Source organism: Anomaloglossus baeobatrachus, chromosome 1, assembly GCF_048569485.1.
Source record: "Anomaloglossus baeobatrachus isolate aAnoBae1 chromosome 1, aAnoBae1.hap1, whole genome shotgun sequence".
NCBI lineage: Eukaryota > Metazoa > Chordata > Amphibia > Anura > Aromobatidae > Anomaloglossus > Anomaloglossus baeobatrachus.
In genome coordinates, this window is record NC_134353.1 from 747653489 (window position 1) to 747680856 (window position 27368).

General features: G+C 48.8%; 1 protein-coding gene across 1 annotated transcript in view; it reads left to right on the forward strand.

Annotated features, from left to right (window-relative positions):
- The window catches only part of ANAPC5 (anaphase promoting complex subunit 5), a 179676-nt gene that overhangs the window by 76869 nt on the left and 75439 nt on the right, over positions 1–27368 (forward strand). The window contains exons 7-11 of the mRNA XM_075323552.1: positions 17871–18061; positions 18426–18507; positions 23665–23757; positions 23843–24024; positions 26092–26227. Coding sequence (XP_075179667.1) covers positions 17871–18061; positions 18426–18507; positions 23665–23757; positions 23843–24024; positions 26092–26227 — 684 coding nt within the window. The remainder of the gene's footprint in view (positions 1–17870; positions 18062–18425; positions 18508–23664; positions 23758–23842; positions 24025–26091; positions 26228–27368) is intronic.

Below are 27368 nucleotides of genomic sequence, written 5' to 3' on the forward strand. Positions count from 1 at the left end.
CCCACATTTCGAGACAGATTTTTCCCTGTGTGGTTTCATAGTACCAACCCCGAATCCAGATCAAAAGGGGTCTCGATTGCACTCCATAAACAACTGGTACACACTATAGTAGACTCAAACATTGACGAACAGGGTCGATATATTTTCCTTAAATTGAAAATAGCAAACTCTCTGTTCACACTGGCAAACTGGTACCTTCCTAACACTAACCAGATCTCTCATTGCAGAACCCTTTTAGCATTACTCGCTGATTTTGCAGAAGGAACAACAGTAATTGGAGGTGACTTCAACTTCACAATGAACTCGGCCTTGGACTCCTCATCTGGACGGAACACCACTCGTATCAGAGAATTTCGTGCCTTGAATCGGACCCTCCATGCCCTCCGGCTGATAGATGTGTGGAGAACTCTAAACCCCCAAGGTAGAGACTACACATATTATTCCCCATCACACAATACATACAGTAGAATAGATCTCTTCTTGGTGAGCCATGGGGCCTTGGCTTGGAACCCAGAGGCGGACATAGGGGAAATTCTCTGGTCCGATCACGCCCCAATTTACGTGTCCCTTCGGGTCCCATCCTTTCCCCAACGCTCATGGACATGGCGATTGAATAACAATCTACTTAAAGACACTCTTTGCCTAGAAGACCTGAAATCCTCAATTGACTCCTTTACACAAATACATGGCTCTGATCCGACTTCTTTGCCTACCCAATGGGAAGCATTGAAATGTGTCCTTCGTGGAGTACTAATCAAACATGGCTCCAGGATTAAAAGGGAAAAGACGAAGGAGGTAGAGGAGTTGCTGACACAAATCCACGAACTAGAAAATTTACATAAATTAACACGCACTTCTACGGTTCTGGCCGAACTGGTCCTTAAGAGGGTTACGCTTAGAGACCTACTGGATCAGAAATACTCACGACACAGAGAGAGACTCCGAGGTTATTATTATACATCCTCCGATAAATGCGGCCGCCCCCTAGCGAGACTCTTACACCCCCGGGCCAACACCTCTTATATTCCTTGTATTACCACTAGAGGCAATAAAAAATCTCATGACCCGACAGTAATACTGGAAACCTTCCGGTCTTATTACGAGGACCTTTATAATATCAAAGGGCAATACTCGGAAATACAACCAGCGGCTCTGATAGGGAAAATTGAGAGATATGTGCAGGAGACGGCCCTACCCCCCTTAGATAGCCTCGCTGTAGAGGCACTGGAGGGAGATTTCTTAGAATCTGATATCTGTAATGCAATTCAAAACACACCCTCAGGAAAATCTCCAGGCCCAGACGGGTTTACCCCGGCCTTTTATAAAATACTCAAAGAGCAATTAACACCGATTATGACCAAAACATTCAACTCAATTGATGGAGAGTCACGGTTAACACCACAATCCTTAGAAGCCCACATTAGCGTGATCCCCAAACCAGGGAAGGATCCATCTCTAGCCTCAAACTATAGACCCATATCTATTTTGAATATAGACCTTAAACTTTATTCCAAGTTATTAGCCGACAAGCTGGCACCACTCCTGCCCTCCGTTATTAACTTGGACCAAGTTGGGTTCATTAAGGGTCGGGAGGCAAGAGATAATACGATCAAAACTCTATCTCTTATTGCTAAGGCAAAGAAAAAATCAATACCATTGGGTCTTCTGAGTATTGATGCAGAGAAGGCCTTTGACAGGGTCCATTGGAGCTTTCTGAAGGCAGCTCTGGAGCAATTGGGTTTGGGACCCCGGTTCCTACAGAGAATTAATGCTCTATATGACAATCCATCAGCAAGAGTGAGAATTAACGGGACATTATCTTCTTCCATTGCGGTGAGAAATGGGACTAGACAAGGATGCCCCTTGTCCCCTCTCTTATACGTAGTGGTCATGGAACACTTAGCCAACGCACTTGGGGGAAACATAAACATTAAAGGGATTCAGGTCGGGGATAAACACCATAAAATTGCATTGTATGCGGATGACCTACTAGTATATGTCTCCCAACCCCATATTTCGTGCCCAGCCATAATGAAAGAGTTCGAAAGATTCAGCCTCCTTAGTAACTTTAAAGTTAACCTCACAAAGTCAGAAGCCTTAAATATTTCGCTGTCTCAGGAGGACGTTACAAGGGCAAGAGACAACTTCCCATTTAAATGGCGACCTTCCACCATCAAATACTTGGGCATCCACATACCGACAGACATCTCGAAGCTCTACACACTCAATTACCTACCACTGCTAGAGAGCACAATCAAAAACTTTAAATCTTACGGGGGTCTAAAATTATCATGGATGGGTAGAATGAATGTGGTGAAAATGGACATTCTGCCACGTTTTCTATATTATTTTCAGACTATCCCCATTTCCCCCCCCTCCAGCTTCTTTTGTAGCCTTCAATCAGCCATCATTCGTTTCGTGTGGGGTAGGTTGAAGCCTAGAATCAATCTCCGCACCCTGACCCTCCCTAGGGCACTGGGTGGGGCCGGTCTCCCCAATTTTAGGGGCTACATGCAGGCTGCGGCCATGTCCCGCCTGGTGGACTGGCATTTTAACAAGGTCTCCAAGCAGTGGATACAGGTGGAGCAGGAGGGGCTGGAGATACCACTTCATCATCTTCCATGGCTGCCTATCACTGACCTCTCTGAGGTGGGTTCATACTCAGACTTCACCAAAGACACTCTTAGGGTCTGGCATACAATATCCAATAAGTTATCCCCTACACAACATATTGGTCCTCTCACGCCTTTATTCTCCACTCCATCGTTCCGCCCAGGATATCAACAAAGAAGCTTTCTCGGCTGGAGGGCAGAGGAGGACACCCGGTTGGGGAGCATCCTGATTGATGGCAAGGTTCCGTCCCTCCAATTTTTTCAAGCTCAGCATCTGGGCGGGGGAAGGAAGTGGTTGGAATTTTTCCAGCTGCAGGCCTTTGTATCCGCGCTGGGGTCCAGTGGCCGAGTTCGAGACACATACAACGCCATTGAAAAACTGTTTACGAAAAAAGATCAGCCTGAACGCCCGGTTTCTCAGCTGTACAGCATTCTCAATGAAATTGGGACCTCAGGCAAACGAGGCTACCAGTTGGCTTGGGAAAGTGAGCTGAAACAACATATCTCACCAGCTGAATGGGAAAAATGCTTTTTATTCACACATAAATTATCAGCTACGTGCGCCACACAGGAGAAGAATTTTAAAATCTTGACGAGATGGTACCAATTTCCAGCTAAGCTTCATTCAATATTCCCTACGGTGTCAGCAATGTGTTGGAGATGTGAACGGGAGGTTGGCACAATGACTCACATTTGGTGGGAATGTGAAGGAATACAGCAGTTCTGGCAAAAAGTACTCTCGAACTACCATCTCATAACTGGGAAAACAGTTGAGAACTGTCCCAAGATAACACTCCTCTCCGTCTTACCTCACGCTATCACATATCATAAGCGAGATATTCTGCGGTTCTGCCTTGCGGCGGCACGCTCCACCATTCCTAGATACTGGAAAACTTCCACAATCCCTCCTATTTCCGAGTGGTACATGGAGATGGCAAATATTTGTAGGATGGAGGAGCTTGCTGCCGAGGGCGCAGACACCAGAGATAAATTTTACAGGACCTGGAACGATTGGATAATGTTTAGGGATTCACCTGACTTCCATAAACTGTTTTGAAGATGTAGACCTCAGAGGAACCCCCTCCCCCCCCTTCCTCCCCCTCTCCATCTCCTTTCTTTCTCCCCATCTCTTCCCCATTTTCCTCTCATCTCCTTCTGCTTTCTCCTCCATATCCTTTTCCTTTCTTATTCTTTCAAACTCTTTCTGCCTATGGTATTTTCTCCTGATCTTATATTGGAATAATGAGAGATATGTATATATTATTTTATAAATATTTTTGTTGTTTCATTCATAACTTTAATGGCTCCGGTCAGCAAGTTTTTTCCATTGAGCGAGGGAATACTAAAGTATTAACTTACTAGGCTTGCTTGATCCCCGCTTCTAAATTTGAAACTTGACATTTCTACTCCTGAGCTTGCTTTTCTCAATACTAGCAGTTTGAACATCGGCATAATCTTTAAATTTTTGAAGTTTTGAATAAGAATACGTTCTTTGCCTATATTCTCTGAATTTCAATTCTGGTACTGCAAATCCACGAACTTGTTGTGTTCATCATTACATACGCTTCAAAGGTTTTGAAAATGCCTAAGAATCGATATGCTGCTTGTACGGGACACCGGCAGGCTGCTCTCTGCAGATTGCTTTCTTTGCATAACTTGTTATATGACTCTATGTTGGTTTTTTTTTGTAATCCTGATAACTTCCAATAAAAATAGATTGAACATAAAACCAGGCGGTTCCGGATGGAATCCCTCCGCTCCGTCATTGCCTCAATGTCTCAAGGAGATTTCTTAGCATCAATAGACATCAGGATGCTTATCTCCACGTGCCGATTGCTCCAGAGCACCGGCGTTTGCTACGATTCGTTATTGAAGACGAGCATCTTCGGTTCGTAGCCCTACCCTTCGGTCTGGCGACAGCCCCACGGGTTTTCACCAAGTTCATGGCAGCAGTGGGACCACTCCCGCACTCTCAGGGTCACCCTGTGATCCCTTACTTAGACCATCTACTTGTCAAGGCACTCTTTTAAGAGGCATGCCAACACAGCCTGAACATGGCGCTGGAGACTTCCCAGAGTTTCGGGTGGGTCCTCAACTTTTCAAAGTTAAACCCAATCGCTGGCATATCTTAGCTTGGGGTTTCACACTCCCTCAGCGATGGTGAAGCTTCCACTGGACAAACAAGCGGTCACTACAGACGGGGGTGCAGTCTCTCCTTCAAGGAGACACCTCATCCAGAGGCAGTCCCTTTCACGCAGTTTCATCTGCGTCCACTTCAATAGAACATTCTTCGCTAATGGGAGGGGAAGTCGATGTCCCTACACAGGAACGTCCCCCTTTCTCAGACGAAGACTTCCTGCAGTGGCTGGAAGGCAAACAGATCCGAATTCAGTCGGACAATCCACAGCGGTGGCATACATCAACCACCAAGGCGGACTACGCAGTCGGCGAGCCTCCCAGGAAGTCCGCCGGACTCTGCTAGGGGTGGAAGACAGAGCATACACCATATCCGCAGTTCACATCCCGGGCGTAGAAAACTGGGAAGCAGACTTCCTCAGTCACCAGGGCGTGGACGCAGGAGAATGGTCTCTGCACCCGGACGGGTTTCACGAATCGGCACAACAGCAAGGTCCCGGTTTTCATGACGATCAAAGAGCTCTGGCGACAGGCATCTCACGGTCGGTCAACCGTGGGCACTACCAGACCGGCCAGACTTACTGTCCCAAGGGCCGTTTTTCCATCTGAATTCTACGGCCCTGAACCTACTGTGTGGCCATTGCGTCCTAGATCCTAGTGTCCTCAGGATTATCCCACGGGGTCGTTGCCACCATGAGACAGGCTATGAAGCCCACGTCTGCTAAGATGTACCACGGAAGTGGAAGATTTTCTTTTACTGGTGCTCTGTACAAGGAGTGTCCCCCATTGGCCATTGGCATTGCCTACTTTTCTTTCCTCCCTGCAATCTGGGTTGGAAAAGGGCTTGTCGCTCGGCTACCTTAAAGGGCAAGTCTCGGCGCTATTGGTGTTTTTTTCAGAAGCGTCTAGCACGACGTCCGCAGGTACGCACGTTCCTGCAGGGGGTTTGGTCATATCGTCCCCCCGTACGAGCGGCCGTTAGATCCATGGGATCTGAACAGGGTACTAGTTGCTCTCCAGAAGCCGCCTTTCGAGTCTCTGACGGATGTTTCACTCTCTCGACTATCACGGAAAGTGGCCTTTCTGGTAGCGATCACGTCTCTTCGGAGAGTGTCTGAGCTAGCAGCGCTGTCATCCAAGGCTCCCTTCCTGGTGGTCCACCAGGACAAGGTAGTGCTGCGCCCCATTCAGGAGTTTCTCCCTAAGGTAGTATCCTCGTTTCATATTAATCAGGATATCTCCTTACCTTCTTTTTGTCCTCATCCGGTTCACCGGTATGAAAAGGATTTACATTTGTTAGATCTAGTGAGAGCACTCAGAATCTACATTTCCCGCACGGCGCCCCTGCGCCGCTCTGATGCACTCTTTTGTCCTTGTCACTGGCCAGCGCAAGGGGTCGCAGGCTTCCAAAGCCACCCTAGCTCGATGGATCAAAGAACCAATTCTTGAAGCCTACCGTTCTGCTGGGCTTCCGGTTCCATCAGGGCTGAAGGCCCATTCTACCAGAGCCGTGGGTGCGTCCTGGGCATTACGACACCAGGCTACGGCTCAACAGGTGTGCCAGGTAGCTACCTGGTCGAGTCTGCACACTTTCACCATACATTATCAGGTGCATACCTATGCTTCGGCGGACGCCAGCCTAGGTAGAAGAGTCCTGCAGGCGGCAGTTGCCTCCCCGTAGGGGAGGGCTGTCTTTGCAGCTCTAACATGAGGTATTTCTTTACCCACCCAGGGACAGCTTTTGGACGTCCCAATCGTCTGGGTCTCCCAATGGAGCGCCGAAGAAGAAGGGAATTTTGTTACTTACCGTAAATTCCTTTTCTTCTAGCTCCTATTGGGAGACCCAGCACCCGCCCTGTTGTCCTTCGGGATTTTTGGTGGTTTTTCGGGTACACATGTTGTTCATGTTGAATGGTTTTTCAGTTCTCCGACGTTACTTCGGAGTGAATTTGTTTAAACCAGTTATTGGCTTTCCTCCTTCTTGCTTTTGCACTAAAACTGGTGAGCCAGTGATCCCACTGGGGGTGTATAGCCAGAAGGGGAGGGGCCTTACACTTTTGAGTGTAATTGCTTTGTGTGGCCTCCGGAGGCAGTGCTATACACCCAATCGTCTGGGTCTCCCAATAGGAGCTAGAAGAAAAGGAATTTACGGTAAGTAACAAAATTCCCTTCTTCTTGAGGTCTTTCTTAATGTCAGCAACCTCTGCCTGTAATCCCTTAACTTGCTTCGTCAGGGAAGTCAGAGCCTCTTTACAAAAAGACACCACTGCAAAAATGTCCTTTAAAGTGGGGTTTTCTGGAGCCTGGTCTGCACTATGTGCTTCCTCTACTTCTCCTGTCTTATCTTGCTGCTTTTCACCATCCCCCATCTCATCAGAGCTGGCATTGTCTTCTCCCTCCTCACCTCTGTTATCTGTATGCTGATGTGATTTCTCTGAAGTCCGGGCAAATTTCTCCAGCCTTGCCGCGACCTGCATCCTCTCCTGACAGGCTGCATTAACCTTCTCAGCTTCCTGCCTTATCATGGCACCATCCTGAGAGCTGGGGACTTTCCCGCCTCCATTATCTTTTTGCCTGTGACGGACCATGGCACCTCTCTGCATCCACCAGACTCACTCCAGATAAGTCCTCACCACCTTATCTTCCTGACAGCCGGCTGAGGCAGTGATAACAGCGGTATTCAGGGATTTATCAAGGGAGTTTGCAGGAGAGCTCCACAAACACGTCTCTTCACATTGCCGTCCAGGCCACGCCCCGGGCTTCACTCAAAGATGCCACTGACAGGCAGATGGAACTCTGGTTGAAATCCATCTATGAAGCTATCGGCGCTTCTTTTGCCCCAGCGTTCGCAGCGGTATGGGCGCTACAAGCTATCTCAGCAGGTCAAGCGCAAATTGACGCAGCCACACGCACGTCCGCGCCACAGGTGGCGTCCATAACCACTCAGACGTCGGCATTTGCGTCTTACGCTATTAATGCTGTCCTGGACTCTGCGAGCCGTACGGCGGTTGCAGCCGCCAATTCGGTGGTACTCCGCAGGGCCTTGTGGCTACGGGAATGGAAGGCAGATTCTGTTTCCAAAAAGCGCTTAACCAGTTTGCCAATTTCTGGCGACTGATTGTTTGGCGAGCGTTTGGATGAAATCATCAAACAATCCAAGGGAAAGGATACATCCTTACCCCAGCCCAAACCGAACATACCCCAACAGAGTAAGGGGCAGTCGAGGTTTCGGTCCTTTCGGGGCGCGGGCAGGTCCCAATTCTCCTCGTCCAAAAGGCCTCAGAAAGATCAAAGGAACTCTGACGCATGGCGGTCTAAGTCACGTCCTAAAAAGGCCACCGGAGGTGCCGCTACCAAAGCGGCTTCCTCATGACTTTCGGCCTCCTCACTCCGCATCTTCGGTCGGTGGCAGGCTCTCCCGCTTTTGCGACGCCTGGCTGCCACGGGTAAAAGACCGTTGGGTGAGAGACATTCTGTCTCACGGTTACAAGATAGAGTTCACCTCTCGTCCCCCGACTCGATTCTTCAGGTCATCCCCGCCTCCCGAGCGAGCCGAGGCTCTTCTGCAGGCGCTGGGCACTCTGAAGGCAGAAGGAGTGGTGGTCCCTGTTCCTCTTCAGCAACAGGGCCACGGTTTTTACTCCAACTTGTTTGTGGTCCCAAAGAAGGACGGGTCTTTCCGTCCTGTCCTGGACCTGAAACTTCTCAACAAACACGTAACGACCAGGCGGTTCCGGATGGAATCCCTCCGCTCCGTCATCGCCTCAATGTCCCAAGGAGATTTCCTTGCATCGATCGATATCAAAGATGCTTATCTCCACGTACCGATTGCTCCAGAGCACCAGCGCTTCTTGCGCTTCGCCATAGAAAACGAACACCTGCAGTTCGTGGCACTGCCGTTCGGCCTGGCAACAGCCCCACGGGTTTTCACCAAGGTTATGGCTACTGTAGTAGCGGTCCTCCACTCTCAGGGTCACTCGGTGATCCCTTACTTGGACGATCTCCTGATCAAGGCACCCTCTCAAGAGGCATGCCAACACAGCCTCGACGCTACCCTGGAGACTCTCCAGAGTTTCGGGTGGATCATCAATTTTCCAAAGTCAAATCTGACACCGGCCCAATCGCTCACATACCTTGGCATGGAGTTTCATACCTTCTCAGCGATAGTGAAGCTTCCGCTGATCAAGCAGCGGTCACTACAGACAGGGGTACAATCTCTCCTTCAAGGCCAGTCACACCCCTTGAGGCGCCTCATGCACTTCCTGGGGAAGATGGTGGCAGCAATGGAGGCAGTTCCTTTCGCGCAGTTTCACCTGCGTCCTCTTCAATGGGACATCCTACGCAAATGGGACAGGAAGCCGACGTCCCTCGACAGGAACGTCTCCCTCTCTCAGGCGACCAAAGCTTCCCTTCGGTGGTGGCTTCTTCCCACTTCATTATCGAAGGGGATATCCTTCCTACCCCCATCCTGGGAGGTGGTCACGACGGACGCGAGTCTGTCAGGGTGGGGAGCGGTTTTTCTCCACCACAGGGCTCAGGGTACGTGGACCCAGCAAGAGTCCTCGCTTCAGATCAATGTTCTGGAAATACGGGCAGTGTATCTTGCCCTGAAAGCATTCCAGCAGTGGCTGGAAGGCAAGCAGATCAGAATTCAGTCGGACAATTCCACAGCGGTGGCATACATCAACCACCAAGGCGGCACACACAGTCGGCAAGCCTTCCAGGAAGTTCGGCGGATTTTGATGTGGGTGGAAGCCACGGCCTCCACCATCTCTGCAGTTCACATTCCAGGCGTGGAAAACTGGGAAGCAGATTATCTCAGTCGCCAGGGCATGGACGCAGGGGAATGGTCCCTTCTCCCGGACGTGTTTCAGGAGATCTGTTGCCGCTGGGGGGTGCCGGACGTCGACCTCATGGCGTCCCGGCACAACAACAAGGTACCGACGTTCATGGCACGGTCTCAAGATCCCAGAGCTCTGGCGGCAGACGCCTTAGTTCAGGATTGGTCGCAGTTTCAGCTCCCTTATGTGTTTCCTCCGCTGGCACTGTTGCCCAGAGTGTTACGCAAGATCAGGGCCGACTGCCGCCGCGTCATCCTCGTCGCTCCAGACTGGCCGAGGCGGTCGTGGTACCCGGATCTGTGGCATCTCACGGTCGGCCAACCGTGGGCACTACCAGACCGACCAGACTTGCTATCTCAAGGGCCGTTTTTCCATCTGAATTCTGCGGCCCTCAACCTGACTGTGTGGCCATTGAGTCCTGGATCCTAGCGTCTTCAGGGTTATCTCAAGACGTCATTGCCACTATGAGACAGGCTAGGAAACCAACGTCCGCCAAGATCTACCACAGGACGTGGAAAATTTTCCTGTCGTGGTGCTCTGCTCAGGGTTTTTCTCCCTGGCCTTTTGCCTTGCCCACTTTTCTGTCCTTCCTTCAATCTGGACTGGAAAAGGGTTTGTCGCTCGGCTCCCTTAAGGGACAAGTCTCAGCGCTTTGTGTTTTTCCAGAAGCGCCTAGCCAGACTTCCACAGGTACGCACGTTCCTGCAGGGGGTTTGTCACATCGTTCCTCCTTACAAGCGGCCGTTAGAACCCTGGGATCTGAACAGGGTGCTGCTGGTTCTTCAGAAACCACCATTCGAGCCAATGAGAGATATTTCTCTCTCACGCCTTTCGCAGAAAGTGGTTTTTCTAGTAGCAGTCACTTCACTTCGGAGAGTGTCTGAGCTAGCAGCGCTGTCATGCAAAGCCCCTTTCCTGGTTTTTCACCAGGACAAGGTGGTTCTGCGTCCGGTTCCGGAATTTCTCCCTAAGGTGGTATCCCCCTTTCATCTCAATCAGGATATCTCCTTACCTTTTTTTTGTCCTCATCCAGTTCACCAATGTGAAAAGGATTTGCACTTGTTAGATCTGGTGAGAGCACTCAGACTCTACATTTCTCGTACGGCGCCCCTGCGCCGCTCGGATGCACTCTTTGTCCTTGTCGCTGGCCAGCATAAAGGGTCACAGGCTTCCAAATCAACCTTGGCTCGGTGGATCAAGGAGCCAATTCTCGAAGCCTACCGTTCGGCTGGGCTTCCGGTTCCCTCAGGGCTGAAGGCCCATTGTACCAGAGCCGTGGGCGCGTCCTGGGCTTTGAGGCACCAGGCTACGGCTCAGCAGGTGTGTCAGGCGGCTACCTGGTCGAGCCTGCACACTTTCACGAAACACTATCAGGTGCATACCTATGCTTCGGCGGATGCCAGCCTAGGTAGACGAGTCCTTCAGGCGGCGGTTGCCCACCTGTAGGAAGAGGCCGTTTTACGGCTCTCTTACGAGGTATTATTTTACCCACCCAGGGACTGCTTTTGGACGTCCCAATTGTCTGGGTCTCCCAATGGAGCGACAAAGAAGAAGGGAATTTTGTTTACTTACCGTAAATTCCTTTTCTTCTAGCTCCAATTGGGAGACCCAGCGCCCGCCCCTGTTTTTTTGTGTACACATGTTGTTCATGTTGAATGGTTTCAGTTCTCCGATATTCCTTCGGATTGAAGTTACTTTAAACCAGTTTATAATTCTTTTTCCTCCTTCTTGCTTTTGCACCAAAACTGAGGAGCCCGTGGGAGCACGGGGGGTGTATAGGCAGAAGGGGAGGGGCTTAACACTTTTAAGTGTAATACTTTGTGCGGCCTCCGGAGGCATAGCCTATACACCCAATTGTCTGGGTCTCCCAATTGGAGCTAGAAGAAGAGGAATTTACGGTAAGTAAACAAAATTCCCTTCTTAATAGATATATCACATTATTTTGGAGTAGAAGACACAAAGACCTTGATATGTATGGGATACTACATCTGTTTTATTTTGCATGTTCTGCTCCTCCTAAATATTTATTTTTACACTAGAAGGTGGCCCGATTCTACGCATCGGGTATTCTAGAATTTACGTATTGTGTAGTTAATGTATGATTTTTGTTTATACCGTATTTTTCGCTTTATAAGACGCACTTTTCTTCCCCCAAATTTTGGGGGAAAGTAGGGGGTGCGTCTTATAATCCGAATATACGGGGGGGGTGGTGTGTGTGTGTGTGTGTATATATATATATATATATATATATATATAATATATATATATATATATTATACATTATACATTATACACACAGAGTCCAGTGGAGGTGCAGGCAGCTCTGGAGCAGTGCTTGGGGCTGGGAGCGGCAGCGTTTGATCTCCTGCTCTCCCGCTCATATAATATGCACAGCCGCTGTCCATCAGAAGCGTGGTGCTGAAACTGCATCGCGCTGATGGGGGCTGGGGGAGCTGTGCATATTATCTGCCTGTGCTTACCTTTGATTGCACAGGATCCCCCCTCCCCCTGTGTTAGATATGGCCTCCCGTGCTGCTGCTGTAGTAAAATAATAAACTCTTTACTCACCTCCTCCAGCGTCTGGCAGGTCTCCCTCCTGCTGGCTGTGATTAGACACACAGAGATTTCACTCTGCCGTGCCGATCACATGACCTCCACTAGAACTAGGAAGTAGGAAGTGCAGGAGACAGGAGGAGTTCAACCCCAAGGAGGGAGACACGAGACAGGACTGTGCTGCAGAAGGTAAGGAAAGAGTTTATTTTTCTAAAAGCAGCAACATGGGGGCGATATGCCACAGAGGCTGATGTGGCCCTGCCTGCCTGCCACAGAGGCTGATGTGGCCCTGCCTGCCTGCCACAGAGGCTGATGTGGCCCTGTCTGCCTGCCACTGAGGGTGATGTGGCCCTGTCTGCCTGCCACTGAGGCTGATGTGGCCCTGTCTGCCTGCCACAGAGGGTGATGTGGCCCTGTCTGCCTGCCACAGAGGGTGATGTGGCCCTGTCTGCCTGCCACAGAGGGTGATGTGGCCCTGTCTGCCTGCCACAGAGGGTGATGTGGCCCTGTCTGCCTGCCACAGAGGGTGATGTGGCCCTGTCTGCCTGCCACAGAGGGTGATGTGGCCCTGTCTGCCTGCCACAGAGGGTGATGTGGCCCTGTCTGCCTGCCACAGAGGGTGATGTGGCCCTGTCTGCCTGCCACAGAGGGTGATGTGGCCCTGTCTGCCTGCCACAGAGGGTGATGTGGCCCTGTCTGCCTGCCACAGAGGGTGATGTGGCCCTGTCTGCCTGCCACAGAGGGTGATGTGGCCCTGTCTGCCTGCCACAGAGGGTGATGTGGCCCTGTCTGCCTGCCACAGAGGGTGATGTGGCCCTGTCTGCCTGCCACAGAGGGTGATGTGGCCCTGTCTGCCTGCCACAGAGGGTGATGTGGCCCTGTCTGCCTGCCACAGAGGGTGATGTGGCCCTGTCTGCCTGCCATAGGGGAAATGTGGCATCACTGGGGGACGTGTTCAATATAAGGTGGCCATATCCAGATTAAGGGGGCTAATTTTAGGATGAGGGGGCTATGAGGGACATATACCCTATATTATTTGTTAGACGGACACTGGCATTATAAGACGGACCCCATTTATTAAAAAATTCTCTATTCCTTCACCAAATTTGGGGGTGCGTCTTATAATCAGGTGCGTCTTTTATAAAGCGAAAAATACGGTATATATATAGATAGATAGATATATAGATATAGATATATATATATGTTGTTGTGTGTAGTTACCAAGTGTTTGTGTAGGGCGCTGTACATGTTCTGAGTGTTGTCTGGGTGTGGCGGGGGGTGAGAGCGGTGTTTGTGTGTTGCGTTGTGTGTGTTGCGTTGTTTGTGGTGCGCTGTGTGTCTGTAGCGTTGTGTGTGTGTGTGTTGCGCGGTTTGTGTGGGGTGTGTGTGTTTTGGTGGGAGGTATGTTTTGTGCAATGTGTGTGTTGTGCGGCATGTGCGTATATTTGTGTGTGCGGCGTTGTCTGTGTGTGTGGGTGTCTGTGTAGGGCGGTGTCTGTGGTTCCCAGTGTGTGTGTGGTGTGTTGTGCAGTGCGTGTGTGGCGGTGTGTGTGTGTGTGTGTGTGTGTGTGTGTTTTGGGGGAAGGTGTGCACCCCCCATCGTGCTCCATCCCCCATGCTGCGCACTTCCCATCGTGCTCCATCCGCCATGCTGCGCACTCCCCATCGTGCTCCATCCGCCATGCTGCGCATCCCCCATCGTGCTCCATCACCCATGCTGCGCGCACCCCCCATCGTGCTCCATCCCCCATGCTGCGCACCCCCCATCGTGCTCCATCCCCCATGCTGCGCACCCCCCATCGTGCTCCATCCCCCATGCTGCGCACCCCCCATCGTGCTCCATCCCCCATGCTGCGCACTCCCCATCGTGCTCCATCCCCCATGCTGCGCACTCCCCATCGTGCTCCATCCCCCATGCTGCGCACTCCCCATCGTGCTCCATCCCCCATGCTGCGCACTCCCCATCGTGCTCCATCCCCCATGCTGCGCACTCCCCATCGTGCTCCATCCCCCATGCTGCGCACTCCCCATCGTGCTCCATCCCCCATGCTGCGCACTCCCCATCGTGCTCCATCCCCCATGCTGCGCACTCCCCATCGAGCTCCATCCCCCATGCTGCGCACTCCCCATCGTGCTCCATCCCCCATGCTGCGCACTCCCCATCGTGCTCCATCCCCCATGCTGCGCACTCCCCATCGTGCTCCATCCCCCATGCTGCGCACTCCCCATCGTGCTCCATCCCCCATGCGGCGCACTCCCCATCGTGCTCCATCCCCCATGCGGCGCACTCCCCATCGTGCTCCATCCCCCATGCGGCGCACTCCCCATCGTGCTCCATCCCCCATGCGGCGCACTCCCCATCGTGCTCCATCCCCCATGCTGCGCACTCCCCATCGTGCTCCATCCCCCATGCTGCGCACTCCCCATCGTGCTCCATCCCCCATGCTGCGCACTCCCCATCGTGCTCCATCCCCCATGCTGCGCACTCCCCATCGTGCTCCATCCCCCATGCTGCGCACTCCCCATCGTGCTCCATCCCCCATGCTGCGCACTCCCCATCGTGCTCCATCCCCCCATGCTGCGCACTCCCCATCGTGCTCCATCCCCCCATGCTGCGCACTCCCCATCGTGCTCCATCCCCCCATGCTGCGCACTCCCCATCGTGCTCCATCCCCCCATGCTGCGCACTCCCCATCGTGCTCCATCCCCCCATGCTGCGCACTCCCCATCGTGCTCCATCCCCCCATGCTGCGCACTCCCCATCGTGCTCCATCCCCCCATGCTGCGCACTCCCCATCGTGCTCCATCCCCCCATGCTGCGCACTCCCCATCGTGCTCCATCCCCCCATGCTGCGCACTCCCCATCGTGCTCCATAGTCACACATCAGACAGTATACACGCACACATCTGATCGCATACACTCACACCCCACTTCTGCCTGTGCCCTCCGGTGGGCGGTCCCAGCAGCTGTGCTGCACGCCGTGCTCCTCTGCCTTCTACCGACACGCACACATCCTATCGCATACACGCACATATCCTATCGCATACACGCACACACACTGACGATATCGCACATACGCGCTCACACTCACAACATCCGGAGATACCACATGCTTCTGGCCATGTCATCCTCCGGCAGGTCCTGGAAGGTCACTGCACGCACAGGATCGCCGCCGAGAAGTAAGCGATATCACGGGATGTTGTGAGTGTGTGGATGCGATCTGATGTGTGTGTCCTTGTGTGTGTGTGTGTTCCGCCGCTGCAGGACCTTGATGCGCTCACCTGGGAGCCGGTGTACGCTGGTAACCATGCAACACAATATTACATGGTTATCAGCGTACCCCGCTCGCACGGGAGCCCACACCAGCGTACGCTGATGTGGGCTCCCTGGGGTACAGCACTCACCTGGGAGTCAGAGCTCCGTGTCGTTTCGGGGAATGCGTGCAGGGGGCGGGGCCAGAACGAGCGTGCAATGCGTGAGGGGGGCGGGGCGTAGCCGAGTTGCTAATGCGTGCAGGGGGCAGGGGCGAGAGGCCAATCCGTGTGAGGGCGGAGCCTGGGCGAACGGCCAATCCGTGCGGGGGGGCGGAGCCGAGGCGAGCTGCCAATCCGCTTTTTGTCACCGTAAGGACACAATTTTGGAGCAAGACAGACAGACAGACAGACAGACAGACAGACAGACAGACAGACAGACAGACAGACAGACAGACAGACAGACAGACAGACAGACAGACAGACAGAATAAGGCAATTATATATATATATTCTAGTGACTTTTGTATTTAGCCCTATTGTTGAAATGCCCTACACTTCTATCTATCTAGCTAGGGGCTACTTATGTATGTGTAAAATATGTATAAGTGTGTATAATCTATCTTTTTTTTTTTTTTTTTTTTACTGCACTTTCTGTGACGTTTTCTTTGATAAGAGTCTCAAACGTGACAGGAGATTGAGTCGGCCTTCACTTCCCGCAGCGTCTATCGCCCCTCATGGAACAGGATGTTATCATGGGGCTGCGCTGCAGTTACTAGGTTTTTGCATCTCCACCTCCTCTGAAGACGTCCTACATCCTTGATGATAGATGCTGTTGGAGATGGGCGTGTAGCACTAGCAGTTTGCTTCTATCTCTGTTGTAGCGTCTATGAACAAATACGTCATCAGGGAGCCGAGATAGAAGCAGTGATTGACACTAGTGCTGCCCCCTGATGATAGTTTGTGTGAGAACCGTGCTAGAAGCTGAGTGATGGCGTTGGTTTCACTCATTTCATCTATATCTGCTTCTCAGAAGCTACAGCAGAGATAGCAGCATAATGCCAGCATTACACTTCCATCTTCCACAGCATCTATCATCATGGATGCAGGAAGACTTCAGAGGGGGCGGTAACGCAAGAAACGAGTAACTGCAGCGACGCCCCTTAATGACGTTCTGTTCCTGGAGGGGTGATGGATGCTGCAATGAGTGACTGCAGCCCCAGCTTCCTTTTGACATCACGTTTGAGACTCCTCTCAAATGTAACATCACAGAATGTACAGGAAAAAAATTTTGCATATAGGGATTACATAGAAGGGGGCTAATACAGGGCATTGAGTACTAAATCTCAGTACAAACGTTAAGGTGTAAGGATAGGTACCTTTAGTAGAAATTTTAGCTGCCGGACCACCCCTTTAAAGGGTCACCAGTAGAGATGAGCGGACTCGTGGAAATTTGGTTTGACAGGTTCAGATGTACTTTACGTAAAGTTCTGTTTTGGACCCGGACTTGACCTGAACCCCAATTGAAGTCACTGATTGGGCAGTTTGGGTCTCTGCTCACATGCAGCCAGCCGTAAAGAGATTATTTTGGGAGGGGGGGTGGGGGGTGTTCAAGATTTTTCCATATTTTATGTATTTATTTTTTGGGTGCACTCTACACCCGATCACGCTGCTGTTACCCCCGATCACGCTGCTGTTACCCCCAGTGCGAGCTGTTCAGACACTGCAAGTGTGAGCACCACACGTACCTGAGCACAGCGATTATTGCTCTAGTGGATTGCATACATAAACCACCTGAAGGCGAACCACGATTTACTTATTTATTTATTTTTAGTAAAGTCCATGTTCAGTACGAACACCGAACTTTACTTTTCAGGTTTGCTCATCTCTAGTCACCAGTGCTATGTTCATCTCCAGGCGTATGATCTGATGCCGTTCTCCACTGACTGTATTATCGTCTGTTAGGTCAAACTGCCTGACAAACCATTCATCAAGCTAAAGGAAAACTCATAACATATGAATAATTAGATAATCTGGTGTTTCCTTTAAAAGCCACATATATTAAAGGGATTGTCATTTTAGAATCAACAATTTTCAGGATTCACCTGTAGGAAAGATTGGGCGATCACTCCTGCTACTCCATTCCCCCCTATCGCCAGAATCCAGTTGATTTTGCCACCACAAGCCAAACATATTCACGGCAGCTGGCACTGAAGAGGAATGTGTCACATGATGGCCATATAGGTCAGTGATTGTAATACAAGGACGGCCCCAGTCCAGCAGAATGGCCGCTCCATACAGAGCAGTGTTCTGGTTTATGGGGGTGGGGGGGATGCCCCATATGCCATTATAGCGCATGTCAGTGGTTGTCTTCTTTTTACAACCTCCTGAACCTTCAGTAGTGGTGTGACCTCAGTGCCACACCAGCAGTGAGCTAATGCTTTCTTTTACTAAAGCCTCTTTCTTATTTTTTTCAGCATTACCTAAGTTATTTAAATAATTTGCGTGTCCAAGACGTGTTCAGCTCAACGCATAGCCTGCTTCATTATTTTGACCGCCTGATACTCACTGGTGCAGAGAGTAAAAGCAATGGAGATGAAGGTTACGGACGGAGCCTGCGATATGCTGCACTCAACCTGGCTGCCCTCCACTGCCGCTTTGGACACTAGTATGTATTTGACTTCTGAGCATTGTTAGTATTAACACCTTATATAAACCATTGATAGATGCAAGGTGTTTGGAATATGCATGGGCTTTTCATTGTGGACATTAGTGGGACAGTAACTTGGCTTCTTGGTTATCTATTGTAGACCTCTTTAGAATGTGTCCATATACCTGTTTATTAGATTTTATCTAGTGTAGTGTTAATGTTGAATACTTGCATGTGTGCATGTATAAGGGCTGCAGCAATAATTTTCTGTATTTCTGTGATGTGTTGCCTTAGCATAATCTTACATGTACATTTTATTTAAAAAAAAAAGAAAAAATAAAGAAAGAAAAAAAATTATATGTTTAATATTTGATTTCTGTAGTCATCAAGCAGAACTTGCCCTGCAAGAAGCCATAAGGATAGCACAAGAATCAAGTGACCATGTTTGCCTGCAGCACTGTCTGGTATGTTCATTGTGCTTTGCACTTTATAGAGTTGGCATAGTTAAGCTATATCACACGGTGTGTTTTTGCAGTGTTTTTCTGCATGCAAGCACTGCTTACAAAAAGTAGGTTTTTCTGCATTTTTGTTGCATTTTGTTTGTATGTGTCATTTGGCTACAAAACATGTTTAACCCCTTTACGACCGCCGATACGCCTTTTAACGGCGGTAAATAAGGGTACTTTTTCCGATCCGCCGCTTTTTAACGGCGGTCGGAAAAAAGGGTCTAGCGCCCCCCAGAGTCAGAAAATTTCCGGGGTCTCAGCTGCCGGGGGTAGCTGAGACCCTGGAGATCATGATTCGGGCCGGTTTTTCCGGTCCCCGCTCACCTGATGACCGGTATACACCGTATACCGATCATCAAGTTATAGTAAATGACCGCGCCGGTAAAAAATGATTTATCTCCCATCTGGCATGATCAAACATGCCAGATGGGAGATAAATCTTTTTCCCGGTTCCCTCCGGTCCCCCGGTGTCCCCAAAGTGCCCCCCCCGAACCCCAACCCCCTCCCGAAAATCCAAGATGGCCGCGCGCACCGGCGATCACAGCAGCGCGCCGGCCGCATTTCCACTGTTCCTATGGTTTCTGTCGTATGTGCCATAACACATACGACAGAAACCTGCTCCCCAGGCCCTGCCGGGATCCCCCCTACCCCCCCCTGGTGTTCCCCGGTGTCCCCCGGTGTCATACATACCTGTCGGAGCCCTGATCCCCCGCGGCCCCCTCCTCCGGCTCCTTCTCTGCAGACTCCGGTCACATGAGCAGAGCGCAGCTGTCAGCTTCCTGTGTTCAGGACGCTGGCTGCTCGCACTCTGCAGCTGTGACCCAGGGAGAGTGGGTGCAGATTCTTTGCACCCACTCTCCTCAAATGGAGGGTCTGCCCTCCTAGAAAATGGGGGATACGTTCCCTGAACGTGTCCCCCATATTCTAGAAGGTCCAGAGGCGACGTGGGACATCCAAATGGATTATTGTGGATTTTTTTTTTTCTTTTCAATAAATTGGTCAATCAGGGAATGTTTGGGGGAGTGTTTTTTCAAATAAATTTTTTTTTGTTGTCAATTTTTTTTTTATTACTGTCAATTAGTTATGTCGGGTATCTGATAGACGCCGTGACATAACTAATTGCTGGGCTTGATGCCAGGTGACATTACACACCTGGTATCAACCCCATTCATTACCCCGTTAGCCAACGCACCAGGGCGCGGGATGAGCTGGGGCGAAGCGCCAGAATTGGCGCATCTAATGGATGCGCCACTTCTGGGGCGGCTGCGGCCTGCTATTTTTAGGCTGGGAAGAGTCCAATAACCGTGGCTCTTCCCATCCTGAGAATACCAGACCCCAGCTGTCAGCTTCACCTTGGCTGGTGATCTAATTTGGGGGGACCCCACGTTTGTTTTGTTTTTTTTAATTATTTATTTATAAATAATTAAAAAAAAAAAACAGCTTGGGGAGCCCTCCAAATTGATCACCAGACAAGATGAAGCTGTCAGCTGTGGTTTGCAGGCTACAGCTGTCTGCTTTACCCTAGCTGGCTATCAAAAATAGGGGGGACCCCACGTCATTTATTTTAATTCTTTTTTTTTTTTTTGGGCTAAATACAAGGCTAGGCATCCTTTAGTGTCACATGAAAGGCAGGTAAGGGGAGCTTCCTCGTTCCTGCGGCGTCACACATAGCGATGTGTGCTGCCGCAGGAGCGACGAACTACATCGTTACTGCTGCAGTAACGATAATCGAGAATGGACCCCCATGTCACCGATGAGCGATTTTGCACGTTTTTGCAACGATGCAAAATCGCTCATCGGTGTCACACGCAGCAACATCGCTAATGCGGCCGGATGTGCGTCACCAATTCCGTGACCCTAACGACTCCGCATTAGCGATGTCGCAGCGTGTAAAGCCCCCTTAACAGTGAGAAATTTTTTGATACAGCAACAGTTTTGTGAAGTACCTGTGGATTCAAAATGTTTACTATACTCCTGAATAAAATCCTTGAGGGGTCCAGTTTCCAAAATGAGGTCACTTGTGGGGGGTTTCTGATGTATAGGTGCCCAAGGGGCCCTGCTAATGTGACATGGTGCGCGCAATTTACTTCAACTTTTCCAAAATTCAAATGGTGCTCCTTCCATTCCAAGCCCTCCCATTTATCCAAACAAAGGTTTTTGGCCACATGTGTGGTATCCCTGCGCTCACAAGAAATTAGATAACAACCTGTGGGGTACACGTTTTGTTGTTGCCTCTTGAAAAAGTGAAAAATGTGTCGCTAAATCAACATTTTTGTGAAAAAAATGAAAATTTCAATATGGCAACCTAAGCTTATCAAATTCTGTGAAGTATTCGTGGATTCAAAATGCTCAATATACACCTAGATTAAAGCCTTGAGGGGTCTTATTTCCAGAATGGGGTCACTTGTGGGGGACCTCCACTGCTTAGGCACCTCAGGGGTTCTCCTAATGCAACATGGCGTCCGCTATTGATTCCAGCTAATTTTGCAGTCAAATTGCACTCCTTCTCTTCTGAGCCCTGTAGTGTGCCCAAACAGTTGATTTCCACCACATACAAGATATCAACAAACTCAGGAGAAATTGCGCAATAAATTTCATGGTGATTTTTTTCCTGTTACCCTTGTGAAAAAAAAAGCTACCTGGTTGAAGTAACAATTTTGTGGTAAAATTTTATTTTTTTATTTTCATGGCTCAACGTTATAAACTTCTGTAAAGCACCTGGGGGTTCAGGGTACTCACCAAACATCAAGATAAATTCCTTGAGGGGCCTAGTTTCCAATATGGGGTCACTTGTGGTGTTTTTTTGCTGTTTACGTACCTTAGGGGTCCTCCAAATGCGACATGGTGCCCGCAATCTTTTTCAGCCAAATTTCCTTTCCAAAATTCAAATATTGCTCCTTCCGTTCCAAGCCCTCCCATTTCTCCAAACAAAGGTTTCAGACCACAAGTGAGGTATCACCGCGCTCATAAAAAAGTGGGTAACAAACATTGGGGTCACATTTTTGGAATTACCTCTTGAAAAAGTGAAAAAATTGATGCTAAAGCAACATTTTTGAGAAAAAAATGAAAATTTTCAATGTGACAACGTAACGTTATCAAAATCTGTGAAGTACCTGTGGATCCAAAATGCTCACTATACCCCTAGATAGAAGCCTTAAGGGGTCTAGTTTCCAAAATGGTGTCACTTGTAAGGGGTTTCTGCTGTTTAGGTACCTTGGCGGACATGTAAATGCAACATGGTGCCCGCAATCTATTTCAGCCAAATTTGCTTTCCAAAATTCAAATATTGCTCCTTCTGTTCCGAGCCCTCCCATTTGTCCAAACAAAGGTTTCTGACCACATGTGGGGTATCGGCGCGTTCATAAGAAAGTGGGTAACAAGTTTTGGGGTTCATTTTGTTGTGTTATTTCTTCTAAAAGTGAACAAATTTGGGGTAGAGCAACATTTTAGGTAAAATTTTATTTTTTGCTTTTTTTCATTCCACTTTGCTTTAGTTCCTGTGAAGCACCTGAAGGGTTAATAAACTTCTTGGATGTGGTTTTGAGTACTTTGAGGCGTGCTGTTTTGAGAATGGTGTCACTTTTAGGTATTTTCTGTCACTTAGGCCTCTCAAAGTCACTTCAAATGTGATGTGGTCCCTAAAAAAATGGTTTTGTGAATTTTGTTGAAAAAATGGGAAATTGCTGATGAACTTTGACCCCTTCTAACTTCCTAACCCCAAAACATTTTGTTTCAGAAATTGCGCTAATGTAAAGTAGACATGTGGGAAATATTATTTATTAACTGTTTTGTGTGACATAACTCTCTGGGTTAAGGGCATAAAAATTAAAAGTTTGAAAATTGCAAAATTTTCAAAATTTTCATCAAATTTCCGATTTTTTCACAAATAAAAGCAAAAAATATCGTTCTAAATTTATAACTATCATGAAGTACAATATGTCACGAAAAAACAATGTCAGAATCACCGGGATCCGTTGAAGCGTTCCAGAGTTATGACCTCATAAAGTGACACTGGTCAGAATTGCAAAAAATGGCCTGGTCATTAAGTACAAAACTGGCTTCGTCCTTAAGGGGTTAATAAAGCTAGACTTATAAGCCAAGAATGCTGGAAAAATGTGTGGTTACATTTTTTTTTGCGGCATTTTTGCTTTCTTATTGCTTTCTATGGATGGAAAAAAAAATTCTGCAAGAATTGAGTACTGCGGATTTAAAAAAAACCAACTCAGCAGTTTTCCAATTCCGTTAGAATAAAAAAAGTAGCATGTGTATGATATTTCTGAAACCTCAGCTTTTGCTTTTACTTTAAAAAGCTGCTTTTAATTTGCATAAAAAAAACCCTCAATGTGAACATAGCCTTTTGTTCATATTGCAGGTGTGCACTGTTAATTTTTTATTCAGAAAACTTGCGTATTAGGCTGGTTCCACACATCCGTTTTTTGCCGTCAGGCACGATCCGGGGAAAAAAGTGATGTGACGGATGCGGCGAAAAAACTGATTCGTCACATCAGTTTTTTCCATGCATTCTTTCCGTTTTTTTTACGTATCCGTTGTGATACTGAGCATGCGCAGTTCAAAAAAACGGATCCGGCGCCCATAGGCTTCCATTATACAACATGCCGATCTGGCGTGGTCTGTTTTTTCGCTGGAGACAAAATAGTTGCATGCTGCGTCCTTTCCGTCAGCCGGACGAAGAAATTTCGCCGGATCCGGCGGATAACGCATGCAACGCAAGGCCATCCAAAAACGCAGTGTGCACAGGATTTTAGATTTCTCATAGACTTTGCTGGGGAAGGACTGCATGAACATTATGAACAAAAACTGCACCTTTTCTGCAGCAAAATCTGCGGAAAAGAACGCCGTGTGTGTAGAGGGCCTAAAAGATGCGTGTCTCTGAATAAATTTGTCACCTGTTGGCGGTCTGTGCGCCATAAACTAAAATATAACGTAGATTTCAGCTACTATGTATGCCATCTTTTGGTGCAAATATAGTAAATCTGTAGAGATCAGTAAAGCAGTGCTGCCCACCGCAACAGAGGATGGTTAAAAAATTTGAGATTTTAATTTTTTTTTTTTTTTAAAGTTGAAGATTTTTTTTTTTTGTACTTTTCTGTCCAGAGTTGGTTGTACATACTAAAGAGCAGAAAAGGTGAGGACAGCAGCGTGTTGCTGGAACATTCTGTAAAGAAAGCGGTGCACTTTGGGCTGCCGGTAGGTTAATACTTGTTTTTTTTTCTACCGTTTCTGACAACATTCAGTACTTCGATGCTCACATAAGCAAAACTTTCCTTTTCAGTATCTCGCCTCCCTTGGTATTCAGTCTTTGGTTCAGCAAAGGGCATTTGCAGGAAAGACTGCAGATAAACTTATGGATGCACTTAAAGACTCGGACCTTCTTCACTGGAAGCACAGCTTGTCTGAGCTAATTGACATTAGTACTGCTCAAAAGACAGCGATCTGGAGATTGTATGGACAGAGGTATCAAATTAATTATATTATTTGTGGAAAGTTTATAAAACAATATTTTAGTAGAGCATTAACTTTAGTCTTACTGTTGAGCACTTCAAGGGGATTTCCAGGTATTCTGTGTTTATGACCTATCCACTGAATAGGTCATCACTAGCCGATTAGTGGTGGGTTCGACATCTGGTGTCCCCACCGATCAGCTTTTATTTGCTTTGGTGGCGACCAGATGTAAACACTTTGAGCCTAATTCATCAAAGCTTTCACGCCAGAATTCTGGCATAAATGATTTGAAGAGTTGCAAAATTTAGGTGCAGCTTGTAGTTTACCCTAAATTTTACAATTTTTTTTTTCCATTTTCTCTCAGCTGACACATGGGCTTTGGTGTGATGGTGACACGGCTGTGGCGTTTCATATGCCAGAAATGTCACTCCTGTTTCTGACTGGAATGAGATTTCAGGCGTAGTGAATGAAGGTGCATGCCACTAGTCAGACACTCCAGATTCATGACTATGCGTGACCCTCTTTATGAACCACGAGGGTCTGACTCCAGCACACACCCTCATCAAGAATGGCATGAACGTGTTGAATCAGACCCTTTGAACAGAGCTATTAAGCTAAGCTTCAAAGTGTAGAGGCCGATGGCAGCTGCTGCAGCACATCTGTGGATAGGTCATCAATACTATATGCTCAGATAAACCGTTTAAAGGGAACTTGTCAGGTGCAATATGCACCCAGAACCACGAGCAGTTCTGGGTGCATATTGCTAATCCCTGCCTAACCGTCCCTGTATAATAATAATAATAATTAATTAATTTATTCATTTATATAGCGCTATTATTCCACAGCACTTTACATACATTGGCAATGCTGTCCCCATTGGGGCTCACAATCTAGAGTCCCTATATGTATGTCTTTGGAGTGTGGGAGGAAACCGGAGAACCCAGAGGAAACCCACACAAACACGGGGAGAACGTACAAACTCCATGCAGATAGTGTCCTTGGTGGGATTTGAACCCAGGACCCCAGCGCTGCAAGACTGCAGTGCTAACCACTGAGCCACCGTGCCGCCCGTATAACAATCAAAAAAGACTGATGGAACACCATTGTAAATGTGAACAGGGTGCTAGCCAATAAATACACAATCATTATGAAGTGAAAGCTGCACAGCAAATTCAGATAAATATGGACAAGCATAACTGCTTTATAATACATAAGGAATGAAAAATACAATTAGCCATATGAAAAATTGAAAACATTGAAATGTGACATTGCATAACTGCTGAGGATTATTTGAAAAAAGAGATATTTAGCTCATGTATTGATCAATTCATTACTGCCCCATAATCAACTTCATTAACCGTCCATGTATACACTAGCATAGATAAATCTTTAGAAAAGTATTTCTAAACATCTTTTATCGTATGCTAATGAGAGCGGGGACTAGTCCCCTGGGCGTTAGTTCCCCATCCATTTTCCCCTCATTAGCATGATAGCACACCCACAAGGGCATACTATCATGCTAATGAATACGCAGCATCACAAGATGATCTCACTTACCTCTCTGCCAAAATCGCTGGATTTCGGCTCAGTGAGCATGACCCCAGAGGTTCGTTCATGCGCACTACTTCAGTTTGAAGCCAGGACGCGTACACCTGGCTTCGTAGTGCGCATGACCCAAACTCCGGTCATGCGCACTGAGCCGAAATCCTCCATGGGACGCGATGGCAGCGGAGAGGTGGGTGAGATCATTCTGTGACGCTGCATATTCATTAGCATGATAGTACACCCCTGTGGGCGTGCTAACATGCTAATGAGGGGTGACTGGCTGGGGAACTAACGCCCAGGGGACTACTGCCCTCGCTCATTAGCATACGGTAAAAGGTCTTTACAAATACTTTTTCTAAAGATCTCTTTATCTATGCTAGTGTATACAGGGACGGTTAGGCAGGGATTAGCAATATACACCCAGAACTGCTTGTGGTTCTGGTGCATGTTGCACCTGACAGGTTCCTTTTAATATCCCTAGCTAGCATGATTACCTCATATATGATTTGACTCTCGGGGACCTATCTCTTCTAGCACTATGGCATTGCAGCAGGCACAGATGCTCCTCAGTATGAACAGTTTGGATTCCGTGAATGTGACCGTCCAGCAGAACAACACTGAATCATTTGCAGTAGTTTTGTGTCATCTTGCAGAGCTACATGCAGAACAAGTGAGTCTGATATTTTACTAAGCACATTATTAAGGGTGAGGTCGTATGTAGCAGTTGCGTGGTCTGTCAAACATATTATAAGAAAGTGAGTGCAATTGTCTGCTTTCTGGCGCCACAAATTCATAGACCAGGCCACCTTGGTCACTTTTGCTGTCAGCGGTGTTACTTTCTTTGTCGCTCCATTGGGAGACCCAGACACTTGGGTGTATAGCTTATGCCTCCGGAGGCCACACAAAGTATTACACTAAAAGTGTAAAGCCCCTCCCCTTCTGCCTATACACCCCCCGTGCATCACGGGCTCCTCCGTTTTTATGCTTTGTGCGAAGGAGGCTGACATCCACGCATAGCTCCACAGCTTAGTCAGCAGCAGCTGCTGACTAGGTCGGATGGAAGAAAAGAGGGCAAATTACAGGGCCCCCAGCATGCTCCCTTCTCACCCCACTTTGTCGGCGGTGTTGTTAAGGTTGAGGTACCCATTGCGGGTACACGGCAGGAGCCACATGCTGTTTTCCTTCCCCATCCCTTAATGGGCTCTGGGTGAAGTGGGATCCTAATCGGTCTCCAGGCACTGGGACCGTGCTCCCTCCGCAGCCCCTGGGAATCTGCTGGATAGGAGCTGGGTATCGTCAGGGACAAGGCCCTGCTACAGTGAGGTACTCTGTGTCCCCGTGGGGACCGCGCATGGAGCGCTTGTGCCATACACATTGCAGCACTGCTGGGTGTGTTAGTGCGCCGGGGACTACCGCGCTGGCCGCGCTTATATGCCGGCCGCGCTTATAACTTTAGTCCCCGGCTTCTGCGGCCTAGTATCGCATATTCCCGCCCACAGGCCTGCCAGTCAGGGGAGGGGCGGGACGCTGCACAGATCGTCAGCGCTGAGGGCCGGAGCATACATTAGTATCCTCCTCCCCCCTCACTCAGTACACTGGGGCACTAGATTCCCGCACTTTCTTGGGCACGCCCACGGTCCCCTCCTCCCCACAGAACGCCGGCAGCCATTCCTGTCAGCGATTCAGACGCTGGAGAGGAGAGACAACACAGGGAGACCCAGGCAGGGAATCTGGTGATCACACAACCGTTCTGAGCGGTCGGTAAGCAGCACCTGTGGTGCTGGCCCCACTGAGTACCGAAGTGTATATAT